This window comes from Lepidochelys kempii, chromosome 2 (assembly GCF_965140265.1).
Source record: "Lepidochelys kempii isolate rLepKem1 chromosome 2, rLepKem1.hap2, whole genome shotgun sequence".
Lineage (NCBI taxonomy): Eukaryota > Metazoa > Chordata > Testudines > Cheloniidae > Lepidochelys > Lepidochelys kempii.
In genome coordinates, this window is record NC_133257.1 from 65153858 (window position 1) to 65174560 (window position 20703).

Consider the following 20703-nt stretch of genomic DNA (forward strand, 5'->3'; position numbering starts at 1 on the left):
AAAAATCATCTTTAGCAAATCTAGTTTAACAGGGTTGTTGTTTTTGCTTTTTATACACTTTGAAAGTAATGGGTCCGATCCTCAGCTGGTATAAATTGGTGAAGCAATACTGATTTTAATGGAACCATCTGGTTTACACTCCTGAAGTTGTGGCACCTTAGAGACTAACCAATTTATTTGAGCATGAGCTTTCGTGAGCTACAGCTCACTTCATCGGATGCATACCGTGGAAGCTGCAGAAGACATTATATACACACAGAGACCATGAAACAATACCTCCTCCCACCCCACTGTCCTGCTGGTAATAGCTGGTAATAGCTTGTTTTTGTTTCATGGTCTCTGTGTGTATATAATGTCTTCTGCAGCTTCCACGGTATGCATCCGATGAAGTGAGCTGTAGCTCACGAAAGCTTATGCTCAAATAAATTGGTTAGTCTCTAAGGTGCCACAAGTACTCCTTTTCTTTTTGCGAATACAGACTAACACGACTGTTACTCTGAAATCTGACTCCTGAAGTTCTGGACCAGTGTCTTTAACGATGGGACAAATTCCAGCCCAAACTACTAATTCTTGATAGTACTTTAAGCATAGTATTTCCACGCTGATACTGATCCCACTGAGGATGACAATGTGCTTCATACAGTTATGACTGAGATGGACAGAAAGAGAGTGAGATCCCTATGAGTGGGTGTGCTGAACAGCTGGTGCCTGAATAAGAGGGGAAAGGCTTGGACATGCTGAACAGCTGGTCTTTGGACACTACTGATGCCTAGAGGCTGTTGTAACTCCCAGAGCTCATGTGCCCCACTCAGCCTGGGGAAAATGGCTGGTGGAGCCCAGCAATAGGGTAACCTAGCCAGTCCTCCCTCTGCCCCCTCCCCCCCCCCGACTCTCGTGTGTGACCGTGCAGCGAACCCTTTATAGGGAGGTGAAATATCATAACACTTGTCCTGTCTCAGAACACAGAACCAGTTCTTCTGTGTCTGGGACCTCTAAGGATTGGGGCAGGATTTCCTCATAAATCTATGTGTATACTGCCCCCTGCTTGATGGAGCGTCTGACCTGCAGTCCTCTCTCCTCTAGTGGGTGCCACCAGAAGAGGATAGAAACCCTTATATTCGGTGGCTACTCTAGCTGTAGGTAAACTAGGCAGCTGCCTATAGCAGCATATTCTGCTTAGGGCATCAGGGTGGCTAGGCCAAACCTGAATGTGACTGCAAACCCGGACACTGGATCACGTCAGTCACTCAAATTTGGCCCATCTGACCCCATTATGAGGGAGGGGTGGCTGGGCCAAATCTGAGTCAGTGGTGCTGAGACCTGCTGCTTGCCCCCTGCCCTGACTTCTGCTATAAATACCAAACCATTTAAAGGCTTTCTGCCCCCTTCCCCATGAAAGTCCAATGAACCTGGTTGAGAAGCTCTGTTCTCGGGCTAGGCCGGGGGCAGCACACTGAATTTTGCCTAAGGTGGCAGAGAGTCTTGAGCAGCTTCTGCTTATATTGCTACATAAGTAGGCATATTTTACAGGCATATCTACCTCTAATTTTACTTAATTTCTTTTGCCACAGGATGAAAACTAATGTATTTAATCTATGTTGCATTCATAGGGATTTTCAAGGCCCTGCCAAAAATAAGTTTACAATTTGAAAAATGTGCTGTTTCCCCCCAATATATTACAAGTTTTTAAAAGATCTTCGTCCTTGAACCTTTCAAGATCCTCCCAGCCACCTGATGTACACCTCTTTGAAGGAGAGACAATATCTCAGAAATCAGGTTTTAGAGGTAAAAATTATCGGAGGAAGGACATAACACGGGAATGTGATGGTTATGGCAATAAAATTTGTGAAACAGCATGTTCTCTTGTATATTTAGCAAAGCAAACTACTGTAAATTTCCTTCCATTACTGTCTCCTTGTAGAAAGCTTATTAATATTTGATTCATTGTCACAAAGAACATTTGCATAATTCTGACACTGAACACAAATAGATGGCACTGACGGCTCTGCTTCATATAGTTTCCTTCATGGCAACATTTCACTACTTATTGCATGTGGATGCATGCAATAGCAAGCAGGAAGCTAAGCGAGGTCATGACTGAAGATGCAGAAATTGAGATAAAAAGGAATTGATAAAACATTCACAAGTTGCTGCTTTGTTGCATTTTGCATGTACAGACACTATTTAGAGATCTTTAAAGAACCGCGGTACATACTTTACATGACAAAACAGTTAAGCTGCAATGAAATTTGAGTTAAGTCAAGGAGTTCAAAGTGTCCAACTGTGTCACTTTTTTCAAGGCTGTCTTTACAGAAGCGGACAGGTTTAGAAAAGAAATGCTGCCTACATACACATCAACAGATGTTTCATCTCCAGTTAAATCATTTACAAAATGTTTTTCCACTCTTTCAGTGTGCCAGGTTGCCTGATTTCAGAGAGCTCTGATTTGAAAGTGTGGCCTACAGGCCCCATGCAGAAGTGATGTGTGGTGGTTCTTTGGGTTTGGAATTTGCACACCCAACCTGTGAATGAGCAAATACAGAGGAAGTCACAGATTTTTGCCTTTTGGTTGCCAGAACGTCAGGAATAATAACAACTGGTAACATTATATACTTGTGAAATTGTGCTCCCAACACAACATAAACAGTGGGGAGGACACTGTCTATGACCCAATGTCTGAGACAGTGATATTGCGGGGAAATAGAAAGTGCAATCAACCAGAACTATTGTACCAGCGGTGCCTTTAAAAATAGATTGTTACAGTTTCCAGCAAAATGTTCATGTCCTTGCAAATCATTCTATTATTAGGCAAAGCCTTCTAAGACTCATTATTCTGAACCCATGAAGTGGTTATTCAGCCAGTATTTGTACTGTATAATACAACCAAACAAAAAAATGTTGTTAAAAGAGGATTAACTGACAAAGTCGCTTTTAGGCAAAGATGATCACTTTCCAAATTCTTCCTGGCTATTAAGCTTGTGAACTTCCAGACCTAGTTTCCTCCCTGGGATAGGGACATAAAATAACTCTGTATGCTGTAGTATGACTGGCTTCTCTCCCTTTCCTATCCATGCACACAGCTAGAGCTGGGCGAAATATACTGTGACTAAGTTTATCCTCTGTCTTGGTGGGTCCTGCGCTTATTGGTGGGTTTGCGCGCCTCAGAGATTCACGTCAGCCCTTGGTTTGGCCACTTTTGCTAGTGGCTCAAACTTGCCATTTATTCAGCTAACCTCATCACTGGCCAGCATGGGGAAAGGGAGGAGAACAATCCCTGCAGTCTTTGCTGACCCACCTGGTGGGTTAGGGGATAGGCCAGGGACCTTCCCCTCTGATGGGACCCACAGTCCAGGTCACCTCCTCTTGTCTCAAATAGGGAGTTGAGGGGGATGTGGGGGAACCCGGGCCCACCCTCTACTCCAGGTTCTGGCCCAGGGCCATGTGGATTGCAGCTGTCTAAAGTGTCTCCTGGAAGAGCTGCATGACAGCTAAAACTCCCTGGGCTACTTCCCTATGGCCTCCTCCCAACACCTTCTTTATCCTCACCACAGGACCTTCCTCCTGATGTCTGGTAACGCTTGTACTTAGCAGTCCTACAGCAGTACGCCTTCTCACTCTCAGCTCCTAGTGCCTCTTGCTCCCAGCTCCTCACACACACCTCACTAACTGAAGTGAGGTCCTTTTTAAAACCAGAGATTTTGCTTTGCCTAATAAGATAATACAAGTGGGATTTATTTGCCTTGCCGGCTCAGCAAACTTGTTGATAAGCCTATCTCTTTAAGAGCAGTTGCTCTACTTTTAGAGTAGAACGTCTGTAAAACAGGGTACTTCATTAAAAATACCATAGCTGGCACTTTCCAGAGGCACAGAAAAAGAATATTCACTGGGTAAGTAATACATTATAAATTATAATTGAGATTCAACTCTCCAAGGGAGAAGGGAAGGTAACTTGTCAGTTGAAGCATGTTGCATTTCTGAAAATGGAGTTGGAGTTTAGACAGTATAATGATATCATTAAGAAATGCCCTTGCAAAGAAAGCAAAATTATACTATGCTGTTTCTTGCAAACCCAAGGAGCTCTTTATTGTTCCGTCAGTGGCAGTTCAAAGAACTCAGTGACCCCATTAACATTCACTCAGGCATTTATAGTAAATTGGAAGGGTGCAATTTATTGAATAGTTAATAGTTGAGTGCAGTCCTCAGTCAGAGGACGGACTGTGGTGCATCATGAAACATGTAGTCCAATCAAGTAGCCTTTGTCATGGAAGAGAATGGGAACTTGACAAACACCATGAGGCATTTATGGACTGGCATTTATGAATCAAAGTTTTTGGTTTTCTGCTGAAAGTTTTCAGTAACAAATTTTTAAAATTGGGTTTAGATTTTTTGCTGAAAAATTAAATGTTTCCTTGGGGAAAAGGACTATTTTCTGGCTAATCCTATATAAAACATACACATTGGGTAAGTAACTCACGAAAGCTTATGCTCTAATAAATTGGTTAGTCTCTAAGGTGCCACAAGTCCTCCTTTTCTTCTAACTAACCAATTATCCTTACACATTGGGTAAGTAACTCTAACCACCAATTATCCTTATGAATTCATTTTATTTTAGGTAAAGTGCAGACTCGAGAGTCCTTATAATTTTAGAACCAGATTCTAATAGCCTTACTCACATTGAATAGCACTTCTTGAGTGGTCTCACTGAATTCAATGGGACTGCTTGCAGAATAAGGTCTTATTCCTCTCAAGTAGTGTATCAGAACATGGCCTTTATACATTGTATTAAGCAACATAGAATGTACAATACAATAAGAAATTACAGAGTAAAATAAAGATGGTTATGTTATAGTTCCAACAAAGTTTAAAAAGTTTAGATCAATGGAACTGCACCAATTTATACCAGCTGAGGATTTGTCCCTAAATGAATTGACTTAACCTAGGATGTTAAAGTTTAATCAGGAAGTAACTGATAAATCAGAGACTTATCACAAGGAGATAAATTTGCTCCATGTTCTTTTAAGGTTGTGATTTTGGTGTCAATATGGCTCCTTAATTCAAGTTCTTATTGATTCATCAGTCAAGCTTTATACTTTCAATATTGTTATAGGATCGCTAGTGAGACTGTTAATGACAATTCAGTTAAAATTACAATGGGAGACAATTATTTAACTACTCACATGTCAGTTCAAACTTGCCTCCCAAATAACTACAACTGAGTCAAGCCTTCTTCCCACATATCACACACTAACCCTGAATATGGATTTATCGATTGCTACTTCTAATTTTGCATAGAATTTACCAGTAGTTTTAACTATAGGTAATTTGCAATTCTAATCTTAGTTTATAAAAGGTTGTGGTGTTATCCTAAGCAAATGTTTAAACAGCAGTAAACTCTTTGGCTCGTCACTAATCAATGTAAGCTTCTGTCTTTTGACTGACAACCTATCAATTTTGTGACATCCAAAATCATGTGTTAGTTAAAATATATCTAGCTGTAATTGCTCTAGGCAGCTATGCCTTCGTTCAGCTATATTTTCACTGCATGTAAACTAGAGCTGGTCAGAAAATTTAACTGAAATGGAAATGATTTTTTATTAAACTTTTTCCATATTTTGACCAGGTCTAATATAAATAGTTGGAAATAGTGGAAGATGCTTGGGTTGAAACGCAGTTTGCAAATGCAGATGATCAAATGGGTGCCTAACTTGTCTAACCAAGAGGATGCATAATGTATATGTAAAGTGTTTAATGAGGTATTTACGACACATGAGGTTATAGCGGGTCAGGAATATTCTGACAAAATGTTTTTTGTCAGAAAATGCTGACTTGTCAAAACCAATACTTGTGTAGGAAAGGGTTGGTTTCTAGAAATTTCTTGAATTGGAAGAAAGTCCTGCTTCTCTGAACACAGTGGGACCAAACAATAGGAGGCAATTTCTTTGTTTTCACTTCAAAACCTTTTTTCAGCCAGCCCTGTGCCCAATAAAACTTTCCCGCTTGGCTTTCTTTCAGGGGCGTGTTACCAGTGCTTCTCTTGCTGGCTGTTTCTCCCCAGAGACACACAGACCTCTACCAAACTAATACCCAAATCCCCTGTGTTTACATTCAGCCTCAGTAAAACCCCTCCACTCACATAGCTCAGTTTCTGACTGGACTTGCATATGGTGTGTGTTTCAGGTAGTGACTCCTATTGTTTCAGCTATTTTACTCCAAAAAGGAGCTTAACTGTTTCTTACATTTGTCCTAAATGAAGGACAGCTATCACCCCACCAACTTCAGTGCGGTTTCACCCACCCTCCATCGTGACAATGTAATACATCACATTGACATGGATCCCAGTGTGCCACCAAAAATCTATGCAGCAGGACCATGCAAATTCTCAATAACAATGAGAAATAAAGTAAAAGCTTTTCTTGAGCAGATCAGAAAGTTAAATGTTACTGAGCAACCTGAGATATCAAATGACTGTGTTAAGGCTATGACAATCCAGGCATAATTTGCCATGATTATGTGCTCTACTAAGAATGTTGCTTTTTGGCAATGCAGAATGGCACTGGGATGACTAGGAAGAGAAAAGCTTTTGGGAATTAAAGAGAAGTTGTTGCAAAAGCACCAGTGTTGAAATATTTTGAATTAACAAAGATGCTAAGATCTCAGTTGATGCAACACAGGCACATTCACAATCCATGGCAAGCAGGAAGTTTTAGGATTTGACTTGACTGTATATGTCCTTGGCAGTGGGAGGTATCAGTTCACTACTGACATAAACTCTTGCTATTGTTTTAAGAGCTACTTGTAAGAAATGTTTGCTTCCTGGTTTTAAGAAATTATCAGTGTTAACATTGCTAAGAAGCCATAAAAGTTAACATAATATTCTCTTACTGTCTAATTTGTATAACCAAACTCCATGAAACCTATACTAAAATACAATAACTGCGACAGTAAAAAAAATGGCTCTAAGCTTGACATCTCCAATTTCTCTGTCTTAAGGAACACTAATGTTCATATAGCACTCTACTCTTGCCAAGAGCCAAATACTGTGAAAAGCCTCTGCCTGGCAAATATATTGTTGTGCTGATAGATTCTATTAAACAGTTAAATCTAATTTCCAAGTAATAAATGTGAGTTTATAGCCTGCTGTGCTTTTCTTTCTATTTGTTCCATTCAGTCTCTGGAGATGTTAGGCAAACAACCAGCATGGAGCTTCTCTTACTGAGAGAAAAGTCTGTTTATCTGCATTTATTTTATATATATTGAATCAATCCCTATTTTCCTTCCCTAAAATTTCAGAGGTGCTCCCGATAGATCGTTCAGAAAACACTTTACCCTTCATCATATTGCAACAGCTGTGTCAGGCAGCTAGCACAAGCATGTTTTGGAATATTTCAAGTTGATCTGTTCCAATGGGTATTAAATGTTCATCATTGCAGTTTTAACTAGTTGTGACTGCACATTAAGCTATTCAACAAAGGAGGCTAATGTTATAAAACATTCCATGGTGGAGGTGGGGAGTTCAGCTCAATGAGCAAATGTATCAAAACCCTTTAGGGACAATTTTTCAAAATTTGGTGTGTAAATTAAGTCTACAAAATATATTTGTATGTGTATCCATTGCCAGTGGGTACTTGTTTATCCAAATATATTTGTGTATACAATTGCATGTTTTGTGTGCGTACTTTCAGATAAATGTATTCCCATTTTAGAATTCAAAGTTCTGAAATCTTTTGTCAGAGCTGTATGGGAGGCAAAGAAAGGTATCTTCACCTCCATTACAGCATCCAATAAATTGTAATCTGTAGACATGTGAAGGGTGGCAAATAGCCTTGGGGAACCTGGGGTTGTCTTTGTTCAGAAACAGTTGAATGTTTCTTGTTGTAAGGAGCAGTCTATTTTCTTTATTGAAAAGAGTAATTGGAATCTGACCAGATTTATAATCTCTGTGGAGGCAAAGTCATATCTGGTACAGACAAATGTGAATCTTGCCTGTTTGACCATAAGCCACTGTTATTCATGGAGGAGCTAGAGGTGCCTGGGGAGCTCTGAGCTATGACTTGCAGACTTGACCCATATCCTGCCAGGCTGGTAAGATCAAGTAGGGAAGTACTGAGTCTGTTTTTTGAGGAGATTGTCAATCCCTTTCTTTGGTTGGCCTTTGCTGAAGAAACCTTGATTCTCAGAATTCAGCCCATTATCTGTCTCTAATCTCCCTTTTCTTGGGAACGTAATTGGAAAGGTTATGTGGAAAGGACAACTCTGACAAATCCAGAGTCCAAAGATTTCCTTGGTCACTGTCAATCTGTTTTTAGGCTTGGATGTGACACACAGACTACATTGTTGTCAATGTTTGATGCCCTTCCAAGAATGACTTAAAATAATGGGCCAAATACTCAGAGAGTGTAAATCAGTCTGAAGTCAACAGAGCTACACCAGTTCACACCATCTGAGAATCTGGCCTCAGATGCCCATTCTAATTCTTTTATATATGTTACCAGCTTTAGACACCATTTGCTGACAGGTTAAGGACCGGAGCAGGGACATAAGGAGTGCCTCTTGAGTAGCTCCATTCTAGCCTGTCAAAGAGACAGCTTTGGGGCAAAGGTTCATCTTCACTGAGGGAATTCTCATGCTGGGTACGAGGTGGTTCTATTCTCTCACCCCTCTAGTTCAATGTACATATCACCATTAGTGAGGTGTTTGGGTGTTCAGCCTTCAGTATGCAGCTGATACACAGTTCTGCATCTCTGTTTTTTGTGACTTATACAGCACATGAGGTGAGCCTTCTCAGTCACTAACAGAGATGCATACTTAGATGTGAATGAGCTATCTTATTCTTAATTTGAATAAGAAATAATAGTGGTAGGCTGGGGAAATCAGCCAGGAGAAGTGGAGAGATTTACAGCAGTTCTTTTACCTGAAGAACTATGCCTACCTTTTGTTACTCATGTTTACAACCTGGGGATCTTGATCTGGATATTTAGATAGCATCAGTGGCCAAGAATAATGTTAACCTCTGTTTAAGAAGAAGGTTGTTAACTTTTTTGCCAGTTACATATCTTGCCATGGTCCATGCCTGATGAGAGTCTTACGATGCACTGTGGTGGCTCAGCCACTGGGAGAGACTGTGGTGCACCATAGTAGATAAAAGTGTAGCTGGGGAGTAAGGCACGTAAAGGAGAAAGGCAGCATGAGGGAACTGGAATTATAATTTCCCTGAGGCGTGATGGCTGCTCAGTTGGACACAAAGATTAATGTTGACTGAAAATGAAATATTTCATTTTGACCACACAAAACAAAATTAAATGTTTCTATTTAATGAAAAGAGGCCCATGCAAAATATTGGGATATTTCTGAATAGAGATTTTTTTTAAATTTATTTTTCTGTGAAGAATTTCGCCTGGAGCTGGTGAAAGCTCAGAATTTCCAGAAATTCTGACAGTTTGAATTTTATTTTCTTTTATACATAAATAAATAAATACAATCAAAATATAGGAAACAAATTCTTTATGAAATAAAAATTGAAATTCATTCTGGTAATATCAAAATGGAATAATCAAAACGCTTTGTTTCATTTTTTTTTCAAAATGAAATTTTGTGGAGATCAGAAACAATGAAAAGTCTGGTGGCACCTTAAAGAGTAACAGATTTATTTGGGCATCTTTAAGGTCAGTCTTTAAGGTGCCACCGGACTCCCCATTGTTTTTGTGGATACAGACTAACACGGCTACCCCTCTGATACTTGTGGAGATCAGCACATTCCTGCAAAATATGTCAGTTTTGACAAAAAAGCATTTTCTGACAGAAAAAAATGTTCCATCAGAAATATTTCAACCAGCTCTAGTTTTGATATTTATACTCTTCATCCTATTTGGAACAAAACCAAATGCAGAAATATCAGAATTTCCCCTGGGACAGAAGTTCCATTTTTCAGTCAGCTCCACTCTCAAATCTGTACTTCTAGGGAATATTTTTAAATTAATTTTTTTGCACATTTTTATATCAAATTGTTTGCATGCGATCCTAAAGCATGATACAGGTACATCTGATTTTATACAAGAAATAAAATATGTCAGCATCAGGGACAAATTCTCCGCTAGCGTTAAGTCAGAGTCACACATTCTAAGGGACCATTATGATCGTCTAGTCTGATCTCCTGTATAGCACAGGCTAAAGAACTTCCCCTAAATAATTCCTAGAGCATACATTTTAGAAAAACATCCCAGTCTTGATTTAAAAATTGTCAGTCATAGAGACCCTACTATGAGCCTTGTTAAGTTGTTCCAATGGTTAATTACTATAACTGTTAAAAATTTACACCTTATTTCCAGTCTGAATTGTCTAGCTTCAACTTCCAGCCATTGGTTCATATTATACCTTTCTCTGCCCGCTCTGAAGAGCACTACTGTTAACTTGTTAACTTCAATTGAATTACACTAGCAGGGAAATAGCTCCCAAGTTTTTATAACTGTTTTACCAGCATATAGATAGAGTTGAGCAAAATCAATAATACAAGTTTCAACTTGGTGAATTTTGCCTGGTTTGGGGTTTCCTTCCAAACTAGGGCCAGGTCCAAAAACTTTCAAATAAACTTGTTAGCTTGAGCACATCTCCTGATATCAGCTGCTGCCCTATTCTGTGTAAATATGTCTGTACAACATTAGAGAAATTTATAATCAAAATCCTATTAGCATGTGGCTTTATTTATCCTTATTTTAAGAATTCCCTCAGAACAAATTCTGCCAATAAAATATATTGTGAACTTATTCTCTGACTAGAGCTCAAGGATATTTTTTTCAAGGATACTAGTGTCCTACTTCTCTGGATGATACACACCGGACAACTTCCCAAGGAAAGTTTCTGAGTCAGCCGTAACCTGCTAAAGGAAGTTGTTAGTAATAACTTCCTCCACATTCTTAGTGACACAAGCCTGGGCACAGATGCTCAGTTGTGGTGCGGCTGCTTTGCATTGCTCTGACAGTGAAATCTGGCTACTGAGCTGGGTTAACGGATACAGACCCTGAATTCTCCAGGGGCACAGAGTGAGCATAGAGCTTTTATGCTACCTGCTCCTCCTGCACCTAACCCTTGTTCCTGGCATGGCAGGGAAAAAAGAGACATGGTCAGGACACCTCCTGATTCTGTCTGTGGTTTTAGCCCCAGGGGACTTTTGGCACGGGTGGTGTAAATTAAAGCAGCCTGAGAGCAGACAAGCGTTATATATGGCAGCACCCAGTTCAATGGAGTGCCAAAATGATCTTTACGCCACCTTTGCATGCCCATCCCTCAACTGCTGACTTGTTCTGCATGCTGCTCGGTTGGACTTCCAGATCCTTTGATCTTCTGGATTTCTTTACTAAACTAATCAAATTGGGATCAGTTTTTGTGAGACACTTTTCCTGATTTTTCTCAAGTGATCTGTAGTGCTTCTGTGTGGTGTTAAAGAAGCTGTCACATGTCAACTCATAGGTGGCTGCTCTTCAGTGCTGGCTGAGTGATCTATCTTTGTGCATTCGTATGTGTGTATACACACACTAGAACAGAGCACCAATTGCTGGAGACATATTTGCGTAAGCAGGGTCTGAATGAGCTCTCCCCTTACATCTAGTGGTGAGCTGTGGAAAAAGACTTCAGAAGCTGATCTTGTTTGCTTGACACACCCACTCTGCCTAGGTGCTCGGCGTGATGGGATTGCTTGCCCAAATGATCAGTTGTGGCTGGTGTTAGATTCCCAGTCCTCTTATTATTGGGGCAGGAATAATAAATGGTTGTTATCCTTGTTGTGTGAACCGAGGGCAGCAGAACTGTACTGGCATGCCCCAATAGAGGGACTCACCCTCAACTGAATGGCACTCGCTAGGAAGGGGACATGAGTTCCAAAGCCCAATGAGTTGAGAGAGGGTGGGGACAGGTACTTGTATGTGGTGCTGTAGGCCTTGTTTAATGGTCCTAGATACCATTTGACCCTTCCTCTCTCCGTAGTATAATAAAAGAGCTAATTTAGACTCAAGAGAGTCTTGTTACATGCTGTAGAGCTGAAATCACTGATACCGAGGTCTAAGTATTATACCTACTTTGGGACAGTGTCTCTATTGCAAGAGACTGCCCAGTGTGTACCAGCAGTGAGGCTCCCCCACTAACAGCTGAAATCACTGAGAGCTGTGTTAAGTATGTGTGTGTGGGGCTCCTGAAGACATCTTGGTGAGTGGCCAGCCGGGCAGCTGGTGGAGAGGCGTGGCAAGTGGCCAGCAGGGAGGCTGGTGGAGAGGTGTGGCCAGCAGAGAAGCTGGTGGAGAGGGTCAGAGCAGAGCCCCGCAGAGGCATGGCAATTGGCCGTTGGGGTGATGAAGGAGTGCCTGAAGAGTGCAGCATGTAAGGTGCCTCCTTACCACCCCCTGCCTTTCACACAGGATGGGAGGTGAACTCTGTGAATGGACCTCTGAACTCTGGGGGTGCACCAGCCAAGGACAGCAACTGTGAGTGGAATACAGAGAAGGGACAGGCACGTTAAGGGGACTTTTGGGTTGTAAGACCCTGAGGGGAAAAAGATGCTGCCCAACTTACTTAGGGGTGGGTATTTTGCTCATGGTGTGTTTATGAACCCTAGTTGCGGTGTTTTCCCAAATTAATGCTGAGTTAATTCCCTCCTTTTATTAAAAGTTTTTGCTACACTCAGACTCTGTACTTGTGAGAGGGGAAGTATTGCCTCTTAGAGGCACCCAGGGGTGGTGTGTAATTATCCCAGGTCACTGGGTGGGGACTCGAGCTGGTTTTGTGTTGTATTGTTGAAAAGGAACCCCTAGATACTGAACCCAGCCCTTGTTGCTGCTGGCTCCACCTGGCAGGAGGATTGTATTTGCATATGGCAGAAGAAAGCTCAGTGTCTCCAGGATGACGATACTCAGAGCCATCCCTTGGGTAAGGCGAATCAGGGCAACCACCTCGGGCCCCACACTTTTGGGACCCCTGCACTTCAATAAAATCAGTACTGTCCCAATATTTAGCCCTTTGTCCCGCATCCCAACTGATGTACAATCAGGATGCCATTTGTCCCGATATTCAGGTGAGGTGATGGGTGGGGAGATGGGTGAGTGGGGCGAGGAGGCAAATGGGGAGGCGAGCAGCAGGTGGGTGGGGGTGAGGAGGCAGGAGGGGAGGTGGAAAGCGAGGAGAAGAGCGGTGGGCGGGCAGACAGAGAGGCGGGGGTGCTGAACGGACAGTGAGGATACTAGTGGGGAGGCAAGCAGCGGGCAGGTGGGTAAGGAGGCAGGTGGGAAGGCAGGAGAAGGGTGAGGAAGCAGGCAGTTGGGCGGACGGCGAGGAGGAGAGTGGTGCAGGGGGCGTGCCGGACAGACTGCGAAGAGACTAGTGGGGAGGCAAGTGGCGGGCGGGTGGCGATGGGGTGAGGAGGTGAGCAGGGGCTGGGTGGACGGGCACGCCGGTTGGACAGTGAGGAGACTAGCGAGGAAGCTTATTTGTCCCGGGCCCCGCACCCATCTAGGAACAGCCCTGACCATATCACTGGCAACCCTTCATGCACCTTCAGAAAAAAAGTAGCCACAAAGACATATTTATTTTCGCATTTGCCTGTGCACAGGGAAGGGGCCATAGCCCCAGTCCATCCACCCATACCCCTTCTGGGATGGTCAATGTGCCTAGGAATGCTCTTTCCCCTTCAGAAAGCTCTGGCTGCAGCTTATGCAGAAATGCTGGGCAGGGAAAAGGAAATCTCTGTAGTTCTCCTTGCACCCAGCACAGCTTCACTGCAGCAGCTATACCTCTGCCCTAATTTTCTTAAGCATCCATGGTCTTTTCAGTGGAACACTCCAAAACGTGTCCCCCTACAAAAAGGATTGTGGTGACTATTTTCCACAGTTCACTATATTTCTTGGAATTGTTTTAGTTATTCATGAACATATTGTTTAAAGAAATGTTGTTATAGGTAAACCCTGATGAACTAATCTCCGATTAACTGAAACTACAGTCAATATTGCCCACAACCTTAGGGATAATTAATAGACCAACATCACAGACATAGGAATATGACTTCACAGCAGGAGCAATCAGAAAGAGAAAGGCTGTGAAGAGGGAAAGCTGTTCACATAGAAATGCTAACAACAAATAGAAATCAAAATCCAGCAAGTTATTGGCATAGTAAATTGTTTTTGTATAAATATAATCTTTTCCCCCTTTGCCTCTGTATGACCATTTTTCTGTAAGATCTACCCTTCCCCAGACATCAGAAAGAAACAGAAATAGAAAATAGAAAAACTCTAGAAAGAAATAGAGCATCTACTAAGACATACAGCAACTATTTCCTCACTATGAAAGAGTGGACTTCATTAATCAGAGCCTTGCTTAGAACACATTTGTCCTTGCACATTTGAGGTATAATTAAAAGAGCCACACTGTACACAGTCATTTAGCATTAGAACGACCCTTGTTTAACATGGTGATACTAGCACTATTTTAGGTAATTAAACAGGGTAATTGAGAAAGAGGAGAGCTGCCCTGTAGAGCTATAATGAACTCACCGGTGTGATCTTACATACAGAGAAATCCAATAAACAATGGGAAAATGAGCAAAATGTGATTTCAGGCCAACTTGAGTTTTAACTGGAATTTGTACATCTGCAAATCTTCATAAATAAGAAATCTGCATAACATCTATATATGAATAATTTCATTACTATCAAGCATATTAGGTATAACTAGAGGAGGTTCTACAGAATGGGATTAATTAACATGTGCACTGAATAACATCCATTCTCATTACTTAGTGTTGTTGCATTGCAGGAGCAGATTGAGAAAAACTGAAAGGGCTGAGTTGCAAAGACAAGCAGCTGTCTTTCACCAGGATGGAGAACACGATGCATCTTAAAGGTGACAAGAAACATTATTACATAGATTAATATTATTCAATCAATTAAGGTTTATTTTTCAATAATCCTAGATTTCAGACAAAGATGGGCCCAAAGCTCTGAGTTTGTATCCAGATCAGTTTCCCTAAGACGAGAGAGAGAGGGTTCAGATTTGGAGTTTAGGTTCAGCCAATTAGGAAGAGAATCTGCAAAATTCATATCTGAAGCTCCGTAGAGATCAGGAGTTGGGTTCAACCCCATATGTAATAATAAAATAATGAACTGATTTCATCCCTGCTATAACTCCATCCACTTCACTGGCCTGATGCAGGGATAAATTTGGTCCAATATTGTTCCTTAAAAAAGGGAATGGGTATATTCCATTAATTTGCCTGGTTGAATATCTGCATGTGGAAATTAGTGGCTGCAGATATTTACAAAGCACTAAAACCACTTAGATATTTTGTGGACATGATAAACCTTGAGACTAGAACCTCCTAAGTACTTCCATTCAGATTGGGAAAAAGGCATACATTTTTAAAGGTGAGAGTAATTAACAATTGGAACAATTTACCAAGGTTCATGGTGGATTCTTCATCACTAACAATTTTAAAATCAAGATTGGATGTTTTTCTAAAAGATCTGCTCTAGGAATTATTTTGGGGAAGTTCTATGGCCTGTATTATACAGGTCAGACTAGATGATCACAATGGCCCTTATGGCCTGGGAATCTATGAATCCAGGCACCCTCTGAAGTAGAAGCAACACACTCATACAGTGGTTCTCTCCCTTTCCCCCTCTAATATAGGTCTTGCTTATATTTAAAAAACCATCTGAAGCAACTAAAACATTTATTAGGATAGTGACAGGTATGTTAAAATGAAAAAGTTACTGAAACTATTTAAACAGGGAAATCAGTCACTTGAAAAGTCTGTATTTTATATAAGAGCATTTGACTTACAATCTCCACAATGATTTTGCAATTCATATGTCTGAATGCTCTAAAGAAGTTCCTGATTCCTTTATTCTGATGTCAGATGAATGGCCCAGTACTGGTTGGTGTCAGATTGGTAGATTATGTTCAACAAAAAAAAGAACAATTTTCCTTTTTGGTTGCGTGAGATGAACAGAATGGTTGTTTGGAAGTCATGAGGTGTAGTAACCTTCAAGAAGCATCAAGGCATTGTTTTCCAGCATTTGCAATCCAAATTGCAGTGTTTACAATTGCCATTGCAAATGGAATCCTCCAGTGGTCTGCACAGTCCATAACACATTCCCCTTGTTTTAATTTGTTCTAGAAACACAGTTATTTTTATTTCCACATATATTTATTGCAATCATCTGTGTGTTCTTTTTAAATAAAAAAATTAAGAAATCATCTGCCACTAAGACTGGCAGCCTGTAGATAAACAAATGAAATCCTTGCACATTACACAGGGATTTATCAGAAAATAATGCAGCCTCAGAACCTGTAATAAAAAGCTTTGGATTAAGGCACTAGACTAGGACTCAGGCAATCTGGGTTCAATCCTGTGTAATTTTGGGCAAATCACTTAATCTCTCTTTGCTTTAGTTTGCTATCTGTAAAATTGTGGATAATACTAATTCCCCATAGCACAGAAGGTATTGTGAGGATAGCTACATAAATACTTGGGAGGGAGATGATAAAGTGGGAGCCATGTAAGTACCTAAACTGTTCACACAAACATGTAATTTCTTGCTAATATTGTAAAATATTTGCAGAAATCTAATTTTAAATGCCTTTTCTGTGAACATTCTCATCAGAAACCTAATTCTGAGAGTTATGTTCATTCTTTACAGGAACAGAAACAAACAAGGTGACCTAGGGGTCTGTAATGGGGCATGCTGACCCTTTAAGACAGGGTCTGGATCCAGCACTGGCCTGTTCCTAGCTTCTACCCAGTACAAAGGCATTCAGGAGGGAAGAGAAGAGGTTGCAATTTCCAAGGCACATGAAAATTGTAGGCCTCTCAGAAAAGCATGCTGGGAAAGTGGACAAGGACAGCTCTTTTCTGAATTTAAGGGAGATTGGTGGAGAGTTAGACCTGTACTGGATCTCCATGATGAGGCAGGCTGGGAAAGAGTAGGGTGTGGCTCACTTTTTTGAGAGAGAGATTGGTAAAGTGGTTTGAACTTTGGGTCTCTCCAATCAAAGGTCCTGGGAGGGGCTTTAGGAAGAAGCCTGTGAAAGGTCCTGAGAGGATACCTAAGAGACCGGCATACTGAATGTAATATATCCCCAGTGGAGGGAGTTAATTTGGACTTTATTACAGAGCCATCAAGTAGACAGAACCCTGGAGTGGGAACAAAAGGATTCTTGAAGTATCCAAGTAAGGGTGTTAGGCCAATGAGCCAGAGAGAGGACTTCATGAAGTCATCAAGTCCAACACCTTGCACTGAGGCAGGACCTAGACCATCCCTGACAGATGTTTATCCAACCTCTTCTTAAAATCCTCCAGTGGCAGGGATTCCACAATCTCCCTATTCCACAGCTGAACTACCATTACAGTTAAAAAAAAAATCCTAATATTTAACCTTGCTGCAGATTGCTGATTACTTCTTGCCCTACCTTCAGTGAGCTTGGAGAACAGTTGATCACAATCTTCTTTATAACAGCTCTTTTAAAGAATGCTATGGCCCCATTGTATACAGATCTGGTTTTCATGTAGTTTTACCTTGTTCCTATTTGTTTACAGGTGTCAGATGCACGTACCTCCTCTGAACTGGACCGTAACATAATTTAATGCCTGGTGTATTATCATGCTTGGAGGGCTTCTGCGGGAAATTAGGGAAGTCTGAATGGCAGTACATTGATTCCCACAGGGGGGTCTTCCCTCCCTCTTCTCCATTACCCCCCAAACCCAAATATATTTGAGGGTATGATTTGACAGTATATTTCCATCTCCTGATAATAACAACTACTCCCCCTTCCTTTCCCTTCACTACCCTGCACATACATATGCACCCCGCACATGTATGGCATGCTTCATAAGGCAGAAGTTGTGGGATTTTAATCCCCAGGAACTCTTAAATGGATTAAATCTCAAATCTCTAAACATTATTCTAATTGCTACAGTAAGTAATACAGGCTTGAGGCAATGATGATTTAGTGTTTAAATGAAAGCAATAGATAATCAAAAATAAACATCTGAAACTTGGGCTAGGCTATAACTGGATGATACTCAAATGATTTTCAATTGAAATTTTGTATTGATTTTTCTCCCCTTTGCTTTCTGAGAAATATTATCCTGACTACAATGACAAAACCTAGTTAACTGAGTGCATGCTTGCATCCCACATTCAACATACCTGTAACCCTTCAATGGCCAGTTTGAGGATAGACGGTGTTAGCTTGGAGGCTTGCTTGAAGGAGAAATTGCTCCAGTCTACAATTAAAATGAAGCCGTTTATCTGAAGCTCTTGATCTTCAATGAGAACTTCCAAGGACAACAGAATAGCCCGTAGAATATCTGTGAAGGAGTTCCTAAGGCCAAAGCAGACGTAAAGGATTGTAATTATCTTCAGACCACAGGAAACGCAGATATGCCTGGGATTTTTCATGTACAAGGAATCAGATATTTATTTTGGTGAAGTTCTTTAGAGAAGACAGATATTTAAAAAGCATCACCAAGGTATTCCTTGATTTGATAACATCTGTTCACTGATGGATAAAATAGATCCTGAGTTAAATCTCTTGGCATTTTGTGGCATCCCTTATAATAGATTTTAGCTCAGCTACACTGGAAAAATATTTGTCTACAGTAAATGAAACAGCCTTAGGGTATCAGTTTAAAACACTCTGCATTAACTATGACAACTAGCAAGCCCACAGAACGAATGAGACAGACATGCATCAGCCAGATTTTCCTGTGTTTCACAAAATTCAAGTGTTCTCTTTCATTAATTTTTTGCTGTTCTGTTCCTTTTTTACAATAATGCATCTGGTAACAACTAGAAACTAAATGTGATTAAACTCACACTCACAGACCCTGATAAATCAAAGACCTATGGTCAGATCTTCACCTGATGCAAATCAGCATTCTTGCTGGAAGAAAATATTCTATGAGCTATAGTCGTTCTCTTCAGAAACAGAAACATAGCCTATAATGTAGGGAGTACCAGGTGTACACTAGCTGAGGATTTGGCCCCTAGTATATATCCTTTCCTAGCCAGCACTGCCTGGCCATATATTGGCATGCTCCAAGGTATAGAAACAGCACAGTAACTCAAAAGTACAGATATCAGTGCTAAGATCTTTGAGTAAGGAAAACCCGTTAGAATTTGAACAACATTTCTGGAGTAAGAAGCAATAAACTCGTGTTAAACCACAGATGTTTTAAAAACCAACAACATATGATGAAGTGGGTTATAGCCCACAAAAGTTTATGCCCAATAAATTTGTTAGTCTCTAAGGTGCCATAAGGACTCCTCGTTGTTTTTACTGATACAGACTAACACGGCTATCCCTGTGAAACCTGAAACCACAGATTATATTTATTTAAAAAAGAGCTAGAGAACCCTGTTATAAACCTGAGACAATAGGATTCAGGTGGGTGAAATAAGTAATGCATAGAACAAGGTTTAGCTTTATTAAGAAAATTTGTTTGCGCTAGCCCTCCTACTGAATTCCTGCACCTTGGATACATTCCACCAACAATTTGTTTACAATATAAGGAGGAAAACCAGAAACAGACAGGCAAGTCTGTACAAGACATGCATAAATTACATAGCGATAAATAAGAGAGGCTATTTGAAAAGGAGGGAAGGGTTCATTTTTTGTATAATTAATTTTAGCCATTGCCCAGCTTATATGGTTCAAGCATAAAATGGAAAATAACGACAACAGATCAAAATAGGAACTTTGTATTAATTAGCACTAGGCTGACTGCAGGGGCTCTGTCAGCTCAGAGAGAATAATTACTAACATACTAACATCTGTAGTTATGAAGAAGGGAGAGATAAACAAAGACAGAGAAGGAAACACGGTACATTTTTCTTAACATGTAATTCTGGACTGGGAAAGTTTCTTTGGTAAACAATGAGCATGAGTCTCTCCAAAAAAATTATAGCTTAGTCCTTATGGAAATGATTATGTAATGCATAGGCACTGGCTTCCTCCAGGCCCGGGGGGTGCTCAACGCCCCCCCACCCCGTTCCACCCCAGACCCCATCCCATCCTTTCTCCCAAGTCCCCACCTCTTCCTGCCCCACCTCTTCCCACCCAATTCCACCCCCTCTCCTGAGTGTGACCCATCCCCGCTCCTCCGCCTTCCTTCCAGGGCCTCCTACATGCCGTGAAACAGCTGACTGGGAGGGAGGGGCAGTAGTTGATCGGCCGGGCTGCTAGGGGCGGAATGCACTGGGAGGGATGTGGGGGAGCTGGCTGCTAGAGGGTGCTAAGCACCCGCTAATTTTTTTCCGTGGGTGCTCCAGCTCTGGAGCACCCACAGAATTGGCTCCTGTGATGTAATGTACTGGTACAGTAGCCTTTGTTATCTTTGCACTGTCTTTTTTAATTTCTAAGAGCTCTGACCATGTGGAAAGATGGCTGCCATTTTGTTTTCAAAGTTAATATTGCCTGTGACAGGGGAGGGACACATTGTGCTCTCTCATGGAAAATCTAGTTCTGTTTTATTTTGCTGTTTTTTTTAATCTTTAATGAGTCATTTTATATTGAAGGTATATTGTTTCTATTTGTATTAAACAAAAAGAAAACTGGAAAGCATAGTTTTAAAGCAGGTTTTGCCTTTACTACATAAAACCAAGGGCAACTCCACTGATCTGTCAGGACTGAATCCAACCCTTAGTTTTGCTCGCCCCTTTTGGC

At 41.0% G+C, this 20703-nt stretch overlaps 1 protein-coding gene across 3 annotated transcripts in view; it reads right to left on the reverse strand.

Moving 5' to 3' along the window:
• The window catches only part of CLVS1 (clavesin 1), a 139349-nt gene that overhangs the window by 76137 nt on the left and 42509 nt on the right, over positions 1–20703 (reverse strand). For all 3 annotated transcript variants that reach the window (XM_073331046.1, XM_073331047.1, XM_073331048.1), the window contains one exon: positions 18186–18360. In XM_073331046.1, coding sequence (XP_073187147.1) covers positions 18186–18360 — 175 coding nt within the window. The remainder of the gene's footprint in view (positions 1–18185; positions 18361–20703) is intronic.